Source organism: Phytophthora parasitica (assembly GCF_000247585.1).
Source record: "Phytophthora parasitica INRA-310 unplaced genomic scaffold supercont2.3, whole genome shotgun sequence".
Classification (NCBI taxonomy): domain Eukaryota; phylum Oomycota; class Peronosporomycetes; order Peronosporales; family Peronosporaceae; genus Phytophthora; species Phytophthora nicotianae.
In genome coordinates, this window is record NW_008648989.1 from 2,128,298 (window position 1) to 2,138,715 (window position 10,418).

Here is a 10,418-nt window from a genome sequence, read left to right on the forward strand (position 1 = left end):
ACAGTTCAGTAGCTCGAGATGGAATCCACAGTTTACCATTGGTCTTTAGTAGTCCATGTTCGTCCTCGACCAATTGAACGGCAGGCAGCGAGCGTGCGTGCTGCCTTTGAGCAGCGAGAACATCATCCAGCGAAGGCCACTGCAGTTGATCATTGTCTAGAGGTCGGATCTACAACGATTCCTGGTCATGACGGGTTTGCACACGGTACATCTTGCTCGTAGGCTGTGGAGAACCTCCCCTCCTCGAAATTAGGTCAGCCCAAACGTTCATTTCACCGTCAATGTGCTCGATAACGTAGCGATGCTCCAGTAACTTCAAAGACCACCTCAGTAATTTCCCTCTGACGTGCTTCTTCATTTCCACCGATGGCGCGAATATGTGGATTAAATTGCGGTGATCGCAAAAAAGTTTAAAGCCTTGTGGCCTCAACAACAAATAAACCAACTTCTCACAAGCTACCACAATCGGAAACCCTTCTTTCTCAATGACGCTCCAATTCAACTGAGCACCGGAAAAGATTCCACCCATGCATGTCAGTAGTTCGTGAGATTGATCAGGAACACGGCTACCCTCATCCCAGTCCTTCACTTGTGTCACAATAGCTCCCCAGCCAACGTCGGAAACGTCCGCGAAAAGACAAATCGTTGCCTCGTCGTCGGGGTGAGCCAACATCGCTGCGTTACACAAACTCTCCTTCAAAGCATTAAAAGCCTCGTGTTCCTGCTCGTTCATTACCAATGAGATCCCCGCAGCGACTCGCTTTGTCTTCTTCTTGCTCTCCAGGGCGGTGTCAAGAAGCTGCTGTAGGGGCCTTGCAGTTCGAGCATAGTCGATAATGCTGTCGCACATCCATCCGGTAGCGCACAAAAACTGCTGAAGTTCTCCTGTTGTAGTCGGTGCTGGTACCTGCTTGAGTGCTTCGATGCGTTCAGGGTCGTGCCTGACGCCATCACCCGAGATCCGCTTGCCACACCACTTCACAGTAGTTGATAGAGACTTGTCTTCTTTGCACTGAGCTTCCAGCCGAAGTAGTCCATCAGTTCCAACAGTTCTTGAAGTTTCTCCAGGTAAAGTTCGGTATCCGCAGCGAACAGCAATAAATCGTCCACCCACACTAAAAGATGTTTGCACAGTAATTTCCGAATGCAGTCTTCCATTGTTCTCTAAAAGTATAGTGCTGCATCACTGCATCCTTGAGGCACTCGTGTGGGAGTGTAGATCTTCTGGTCCGTCATATACGACAACACTTCACGGCAGCCCTCTTCCAGTGGCAATTGCCAGAATCCGCGAATGAAATCAAACAGTCCAAAATGCTTCATGCCCATCACATGTTCCGTTATGAGTTGGAGAATTGGCATTAGACCCACCAATGGCTCTGTCAATGCGTTCACAGGACGGTAGTCATTCGTTTGTCAATACTCGGACGATCCAGGCTTCCGGACAGGCACCGCAGGGCACGCCCACCTGCTGTTAGGGTTCTCAAATACCCACCCCAGCTCCACGAGTTCCTCGTTGAACTCTTGTAGAAACCTCCTCAGCTGTGGCGGGTACTTCCGTGGTTTACACCGGTACGGTTTGGCTCGTTCCGTCAACTTAATCCGTAGAGGAGGCACACTTGCAGGAGGATCCGGCCCCAAATTGATTCTCCACACGTCGTACATGAACCCAATGACGCGTAGTCTTTCCTCCAACTCGTGTGGAAAACCATTATCAAGGGCCCGTTGAATCAACCCCTCAACTGCCTCCTTTACTTCTGCACTCGTAAACGTCCGAGTTCTCGCATCATCATCCATTTCGATAGGGTCGTCGTTTTCCTATGTTGATCGTGCGAGTTGCTCTAGCTGCTGGTTGACATCGATACCGAGGGTACGTAAGATGTCTTGACCGAGGATAAATTCCTCTTCTTCAGCCTCAATCACTAGACATTTGAATCGCTGAGTCGGTGTCACTGGCCCGACCGCAGTGTGAATGAGGATCCGCACCTCAATCACGTTTCTCGCAGTAATGATCCGGTCACCAACGGCCTTGCTCAGTACTGGCTGCTCTAGTGGTTGCAGCACCACCCGGTTGTCCAATTTGGCAAGTTCCTCCGCCTTGGATCTTCCGATAATACTGTTGTCTGAGCCAGAGTCAGCGCAATACGGCATCCGCGATTTCCCGTTGATGAGATCACTTCTGTCTCCTTCTACCAGGCAGTCCTTAATGCGTTTGGACCTTTTCACATCTCTTCCAAACTCCTTCTTCCTTTCACTCCGAAGTGAGCGGAGTAGCTCTCTTTTTCTTCTTCACCAGCGTCTGGGCACTTCGAGACATAATGAGCACCACCACACTTTAAGCAGCCATCGCGTCGGCCCTTGCTCTCGCCAGGCTTGGCATCTCTAGCGAAAGATCCACTGGAACGCTGAAATTTACCAGGTCTAGACGCTTGTTCTTCGTCTTGGCCACTACGCTTCTGTTTAGCATTGGACTTGCTGCGGTGGTCTTGTTCGGATTGGCGAGCAGAAGCGTTCGCCTTCTTGCGGCTACGGTACTCCTTGTCCTGCCCGAGTGCCATCTTCACCACCAAATCGAAAAGATCCCTTTCATTTTCACCAGCAGCTCTGTTCTGGTACTTAATGACCGACTTGGTGTTGTCTCGGAGGGCGGGTGGCTCGATGGAAGAGACGAGAAGCTTGCACTTTTCTTTCGTCCCTTCATTCCCCGTAAAACAGCCTTCTAGACCTTCCTCCTCGACTAGTTGCCGAAAAAGCCTGAACTACTGAAGGATTCGCTCGCTCATGTCCGTCTGATTCAAATCCAGCTTCAACTCCTTATTAAAGAAAGCAGGTATGTTGGGTATTAGGCCGTTCTTCACCGTCGCTACGACTGCCTGGATCTCCTCCATGACCATCTCGTCTGTGACAGTGTCCTTGTCCATCTTCAGCTTGAGGTCACACCAGACGTCCAGCTCTTGACGCTTCTCATCACCTTGGATACATCCTCGCCGTGAGCAGCACAGCGTTCACAAACGGTCTCTTCTTAGTTCCGGCGGTCTTTCAGCCATTTCACTAGTTCCGCATGTGACGTGCCTAAGAGACGAGGCGCATCGACGGTCGTGAATATTGGTATCGTCATTTTCTCTTGTTGGAGCCTTGACCTTCAATAGGAGCTGTTACAGCTGCTACTGTTCTCGTCCTTGGCTCCGAGTTCCTTGTCATGGTTAGTTGTCGATTCCCGACAGCTAAAGTCGACTTTGTAGTGGGTTTCGATACTAAACACACTTCAAATGGGGAAGCTGGCACTTCCTAAAACTAGTACGCCGATTGTATTCCAATGAGCTCCGTTGAGCAAATGGAAAAGTGAACAGCACCTTGGCTGGAGCACTTCCTTTCCGCTAAGCTAACTCCTGTTCTGGTTGCCTTCAACCAGAACCCGTTTCTAATTCAACCCTGAACTATCTTGTTGAATTCCTAACCGCGAGCTAGTGTACCTGGAGTCCGATCTCCAGTACACTCCTGTGAGCGAGATTTGGCTCTACATCTAGATCATCTCCCACTACAGTTATATTCTTAGATTACGACCCAACAGCGGACGCGCAGACGCGAAAGGCTGCTGCGCAAAAATCCGAGGAACAAAAATAAGTGAGGGCGTGCTCGTGGGATGTAGTGTTCGTGAAGCCGTTGCGTTTTGACGGGGAAGCACGATTTCTTAAGTAAGTATGCTCATTTCTGATCCATTTCATCGGTTTTACAATAAGGTTCCGCTGAACCTGACGATGCATTATTTGTGCAACTGTACAGAGTGGAATAGTTCATCGTCGTTATTCATCTCGCAAGGGGGTATTCAGTTAACAAACAGGGTTGGGTTCGTATCAGAAAACCAAAGTAGAGCAGTCAAAGAAGATTATAGCCGAAACGTGATGTAGTATTGCATTACGTGTTTGTGTTGCCACACCACACGAGGAAAAACAATCCGGCCGATCAACCACATGAGACTATTCTGAACTCACACAAATGATTGCTGGAGCAAACTTTTAAATAGGGACAAAGCTACCTGATACTAGTTGAACTCATACAAATGATTGCTAAATTCACCCACTACCTGAGAGATTATGTAGAACCCATGTCCCAAAACTGCTAAATTGCTCTTTTCAGCTGTTTACTCGAGTAGACCTGGGTCATCTTGGATCAACTGTATGATGTTGTTCATTTATCCATTTCCCAAGATGAAGATGCCATTTTTTCATGGCTTGGGGACCACCAGATCATATCAATTTTATAGATGGTACATAATATTGTTTTGGCCGCAATACAGATGAACTTCCCTTAGCTAATACAACCTATGGAATAGATTGTGATCAAGCATAGCAAGTTGATTATGTTAAGGCAGTTGTTAGATGATATGGTCATTCCTAGTGAGATTCGAACGAAACATGTCAAATATGGAACTTAATGGAAGCATCTGACGATATACCAGACGTTCCAAAGTCTCTTTTGTGACCCTTTTAGAAGCTGATATCCGATAAAACCAGCTTAAGCACGTGATTTCATGTCGATACGTATTACTATCTCTACTACAGCCCTGACGGTAATACCTTTGATTTTGACCATATGCGACTGTGCTTTTCTGTTGTTGTCTATAATCACCTTGTCAAGGTAGACAGTATTAATAATGGACTTTACAAAATAAGCAAGAATAGTCGCTCGGTGGAATCACATCTATCAAGCACTCATGATGTCTTATTGATTTGAATTAATGTACAGAATGAATTGGCGAAGACGGCCCTTGCCACAACGCGACCTTCGACAATAATCAAGAAGATCGTCTTCGTATGCATCGGTCCTTCTGCGTGAAAGTTGATAACTACAATAGCTAAGGTGACGTCGGTCGATTCATATTTCTCGATGGGAACCGGGCATAGGACAAGTCTCGCACCGATCCGACATATCCCTCATTCGAAGGGGATACCCAGCGATGTCGCTTAAGCATCTCCTCTGTTCTCTGGATTTTATATCCAGAGTTTTAGCAGAGGTGCGATTCTGCCTAACAAAAACTCTCCTTCTTTATTTCTAATACTCGATGTGCCTGTGATATCAGCGAGTCACATGGATTTACTAAGCCTAAGTGGTGCTATTTCAACCCTTTGCCATTCCAGGAACTGTTTGTGAAGTGAATGGTTCTGTCAGTTTTGATTTCAGCACGGTGCGTTGACCTGTCCGATACCTTCACGTTGGCTTATAAACGTATTTGTGTGTCAGCCATGTAATAAATACACATACCGAAATGGGCCCGGATTTCCTCATTTTTAGGAGCTCAATAAGAAAGTCGCTTTACGACGCTAAATATTAGTCCGCAACCCGTTAATCCCCCCCCCCACACACACACACACATTCAAAGAATACAGGTAAATCCCTCATCAAAACATCATTTTTTGGGTCCTATTTTGACCTAACGTGGGTAGTTCGTGGTAAAAACAGTTATATAAAATGAGTTCCAGGTTTTAGCAACGGTCATGGGGCTGTGAAGGAGATTAAGTTTTCAATCTGTCCAAAGTACTGAAACGAATCTAACCGGTCGCTGGTCAGCAGTGAGCGGCTCGCCGACAGACAAAGTGAAATGTAGTCAAGCGCTGATAGACCTGTCCAAAATCGAGGAAGCCAGCAATTGCATGGTCTCGACCAAGCTTCGTAGGCCTGAGGTGTATAATGGTGAAGTTCGGGGCGGGTCGTGACTATGTGCGACCAAAAATAGTTCGTCACCACATCGAAATCAAGGATGGGGCCACAGTGTGATAGGAATCTAGAAAAATTAACTGGATGACTTGTTTTACCAGCATGAGTCACCAAGAAATGGATGCTGAATAGACACTGGATGAGATGGCAAGCGTGAACTGGGTAATCGGAGCCCACAGAACATAGCAGCCACAGAGTTATTGTCTTTACTTCTGCTGAATTACTAGTAATAGCTAGTAATCTGCAACGCAATATATCGATGAGCCTGAGGCCATGTATCTAAGTTCGTATCGTAAAAGCAAGTGTATTGTAAAGAAATCTCAAGCGTAAATTGTCGAAATATTCCTCGCCGTCCAGCACGTTTGTTACACTTGCCAGCGCTAAACCAAGAGTGTTCGACTCACAAGGCGCTAGCCGCCTGACGCGCAACACGAAGTTGATTCTCTGTCAGTCCGAGGTCGCGCCAAATCGGTCTGATTGTTTCCAGGTCCATGTTACGCTTTTTCAGGACCTTGTAGAGATCATTCGCTGTTGTTCCATGGTTTAGCAAATTTTTGGCTGCTTGCCTCGGTGACTTGTCGAGGCGAATCCAGCGGTCAAAAATCTTGTCTGGACTTTTCCCACTTTTTAGCCACATTCCGGTGATGTCCAAGTCCGAAAGCTTTTGTTTGAGCAGCTTCTGGTACTTGACCCACAACATCTTGTCACTTAGTTTGGTGCCCACTGCGAATTTCCCTTTCTTAACCATGTCGGTTAACTTCGTAATGGCTGGGAGGCCCCTCTCTTCAGCATCGACATCGTTGTCAACAAGCAGAAGATTGTCAGCCCTTAAGAGCTGTTTGCCAGACATATCACGATCTCCAGCAGCAGCGATGGAGTGAGGTGAGCCCCAACGTTTAGCGGTTTGCGCGACAGAAGTTTCTTGTTCGGTAGCAAAAGCAGATAGAGCAGCACACGAAGTGATGGCAATACACACCGCAAGTAGCAGTACCAACGGCAGACGCATTGCGTTCTTGTGCGTTTCGTCTTGCGTCTTGAGGGGAATTAAAGAAGTGAAACTTCTACAATTGGTTAGGGATGACGTCGTATGGTGTTTGTAAATGGTGGTCTTCCTTTCACCCTAAGTTTACACCCACTTTACCCGTAAACATTTTACTGTACAGATATACCATAATAATATGTTATAGTCATTGCAACGGTATAACATATGGCAAAACCGGTAGTTACGTTCATGTAGATTCTACAGTTCAGTGATTGCCGCGGGTTCATCACCTGAGGTGATTCACCTCTAGTCCGCATTACCTGGGAAAGGTTGTTTTGATGAGCATCTGATGCTGCAGATTCATCAGCTACGGTCCGCATGACTTGGGAAAGGTTTTTGATTGATGAGCACCCGATGCCGCGTCATCAACTTGATGAGCATCCGATGCCGCGTCATCAACTTGATGAGCATCCGATGCCCGTCATCAGAGCAGCGTTTCCGAATGATCAACGAGCATATCCCTGCGAATGCTCTCGAATTGAATTGGCGCTGTGGTATCCAGTGAAGCTCTCTGTGGGCACTTATATCCAAATACGTGTAGTTGTATTAAATATTGTGCTTGCATCAACTGAATACCCTAGAATATTAATCTTTGTAGTCAACGGTGCAAAAGCCTGCATGTGCACGTATAACGAAAGATTAGCAGTGTAACAAGCTTATGACAGCGAGGATCTCGAACGGCGTGACTACAACATGACTATTGTGAATTCCAGATAAATTTGCCACTTTGGTTCTGTTCAAAGGATCACCCACATACAAATTACTTGTTATTTCGAAACCGCCCTGTCCTGCAGCGGCTCAATTCTACATTGTACTTAAGTGGACCGATACTCAACCAGTATATTTTCCCGACTCGGCGATTACTGCGTGGTTCATTCAAAGATTGAAATTTCAAGTAAAACGCACAAGTCGAATCCAGCAATATATCCATACAAAAGAGACGACACACAGAGCTTCGAAGTTTTATACAGCCCCGTGGTTACGGAGTGCATGTGGTACGAGGTCCATGCAGTTCAAAGTAATTAGTAGAGCGAACAACTATTACTTTGCTCGGGTGTACACAATTATATGAGCCAAGTGATTTTATCTAATCGTGTTCACCTTGGCTGTCGCAACAGCAGCAACCAAACGGGTGCGAAGAATTTCGCCAAAGCACTTTTATTACGGAACTGCGATTCAGTACATGCTAAACGTTTTTGCTTGGTCTTACTCTAAAGCGCATTGCCCTTATATAGACAACACGTCTGCAGTGGTGATCATGTTGGCAGCGCTCGCAATGTTTGTGCTGGTCCTCGATTTGTTCCGTCATCGATTCGTTCCAACAACAATGACTGTGGCACTTTCACTTGGACGAACTACATGGCGGCTGAAGTAGTCTAAAAGGCTTCGCTAACTGTAGGTTTAGATGTTTGAGTTGCCGGGTAATGGGATATTTCCAGTTCGCTAAAGCAGAAATGAAAAAGAACATGAGTTGAAATGTGCTGGAAACAACTGCTTCAGCAGGTGGTAGCACCTTTCAATTTAATATCTAGATCAAGTTTTGATATAATGATTTCTTTTTATAACACGCCAATCTGAAAGTTACCTATTCTGATTGCCTAGTTTGGTTTCGTTCCTATTCGCACGGCTACCATGTTTTCAGTACCGGCATTTATTTTAAAGAAGGCAGCGCCGCGATACGACGAATCAGTGCTATACAGTCCTCAACAAACTGCTTCCTCTCAGAGAGCTCGTAGCCGAACCACCAGAGGCATTCCCGCTTGTAACATCCGTTCTAATCTGCGCATAAGTCAGACTTGTCGTTTTGTGTCATTATTCTGGCTGCTATCCCACCTCTCCCCCTTCTTGCCGACTTAAAAATAATTATTAATACAGGTCCATATTGTGGAATGCACACGCTGATGCAGACTCAGCACCGCTTCAGTCCAGAGAATTTAAGATGATGGAACGTTGACCTCAGAGATGTTATAGGATTTGTTTCCGCGAGTACAAGTAACTTAGATTTAGATTGTCATTTCGTTACTGCAATATATTGAGGCATCACAATCTCAAGAGGGGATCTGAGCCAAGTCGAACTAATACCAGGGTTTAAGTCCTCGTGCTGTGAAGTACTGGTACAAGGTAACGGAGTACGACCGACATCTGCAATCTCGCTTCAGAACATCCAATCCTGTCGAAGTTCGTTGAAAGTACACAACGTAAGGGATAGCATTAATAGCAAAGAGAGGGGGTTCAATCTCCCTGGCGCGAAAAAACTCGTGGATCTCTTCGAGTCAGGGATGTACAAGATCGTTCAGAGTACAAGTATTCAGAACTGGCTGCTTAGCGGGAGATCACCGACGATATTTTCACGACACTGGAACTGAATATGGCAGGAAACAAGATATTTGACAACCCAAAGTTTACGACTTGGGTGGCCTACGTAGCCAAGATCGAAAAGCAGAATCCCTAGGAAATCATCTTGTCTAAGTTGGCAACGCAGTACACTCCTGACTCACTGGCCAAAATGGTCGCGACTGCCAAGAAGGTTCCGAACACTGAGGGCCTTGCCATCCTATTACAAGCTCAGCAGAGGCGAGTTTGGATGGATGCTGGAAAATCGGGCGATGACGTCTTCAAGTTGCTCAAACTTGACGAATCAGGGACCAAGCTTTTCAATAGCCCACTGTTCACCACCTGGACTTCATACGTCGATGATATCAACAGGAACAATCGTAACAAAGCAGTCTCGCTGGTTTCGCTACTGGCAAAACAGCTAAAACAAAACACTTGGATCATTGACCCGGACAGGGTGATATTTCAGGAATACAGCAGGTTCTACGAGGCGATGATGACAACTCATTGAATTATCTGCTTCTCCCGCATTAGCCATAAATGAATTCTCCGAATCGTAAAATATTCACAGTTGCGTAGTTTTTATAAGCGACCCAACTACCGGTCTACTTGCTATGGGTGATTTTTCGTGCCATTTCGGACTCATCGTAATATGGGGGTTTCCATCCGACAAGGACAAAGTATCCATTCTACGGATGCACCTGCCTCACACACTTCCCGGAAACTTAACTACAGACAATCCCCTCGGCAGTAATCCCTCGGCTTGGAATGCTCCTTCAACAGCAAGATTAGCGGTTCCCGATGACCAGATGCATACCAGGGGGCACAACTGGCATGGAGCTGGTCGAGTTTAGGATGGCGCACCGCATGCCTCAATCTTGTGGCCAGCTGCGAGAACGTAGGTGATTCAGCGCATTTTTACGCATTAATAGCTACCAGATCATTGCTTGTGATGAACCAGTAGAAGATCGTAGATTCTGTGGGCTCATGAATCCAGCTCTGTTTGGGTCAAATTAGGGATGTGAGCATGGTGCTACAGTTGTGACGTGGTGGTCATCTGGCCAATGGCATGACAGTGACCAGCCACGCCAATTATTTGAGTTCAGCTGGTCAGATTATTCTGGTCGGCGTAACTTTAAATTGTGTGTCTTTACATCAGTCTACAATCCTATTGGTCCAAAATCACATGGATTTGCAACAATCAAGTTTCCATCCGGAAATTGTGATTATGGGACGCTGTGCGAAATTTCCGACCAAGATAAGATTAAGATTCGTAGGTTTTCATTGGTAGCTACAGATAAAACAGGATTTGAGAAAGATAGTTTTTAGG

The 10,418-nt window shown here is 46.2% G+C and overlaps 3 protein-coding genes across 3 annotated transcripts; 2 read left to right on the top strand and 1 right to left on the bottom strand.

Moving 5' to 3' along the window:
• Positions 1 to 6,112: 6,112 nt before the first annotated feature.
• Positions 6,113 to 6,718, bottom strand: PPTG_01851 (hypothetical protein; the record flags this gene model as incomplete). The annotated part of the gene is made up of 1 exon (XM_008895245.1): positions 6,113 to 6,718. One exon carries the CDS (start codon positions 6,716 to 6,718, stop codon positions 6,113 to 6,115), a length of 606 nt encoding a protein of 201 aa, XP_008893493.1.
• A 409-nt stretch (positions 6,719 to 7,127) lies between these two features.
• PPTG_21123 (hypothetical protein) lies at positions 7,128 to 7,259 on the top strand (the record flags this gene model as incomplete). The annotated part of the gene is made up of 1 exon (XM_008895576.1): positions 7,128 to 7,259. One exon carries the CDS (start codon positions 7,128 to 7,130, stop codon positions 7,257 to 7,259), a length of 132 nt encoding a protein of 43 aa, XP_008893824.1.
• A 2,001-nt stretch (positions 7,260 to 9,260) lies between these two features.
• PPTG_21124 (hypothetical protein) lies at positions 9,261 to 9,599 on the top strand (the record flags this gene model as incomplete). Its single annotated transcript, XM_008895577.1, has 1 exon — positions 9,261 to 9,599. One exon carries the CDS (start codon positions 9,261 to 9,263, stop codon positions 9,597 to 9,599), a length of 339 nt encoding a protein of 112 aa, XP_008893825.1.
• Positions 9,600 to 10,418: the final 819 nt, after the last annotated feature.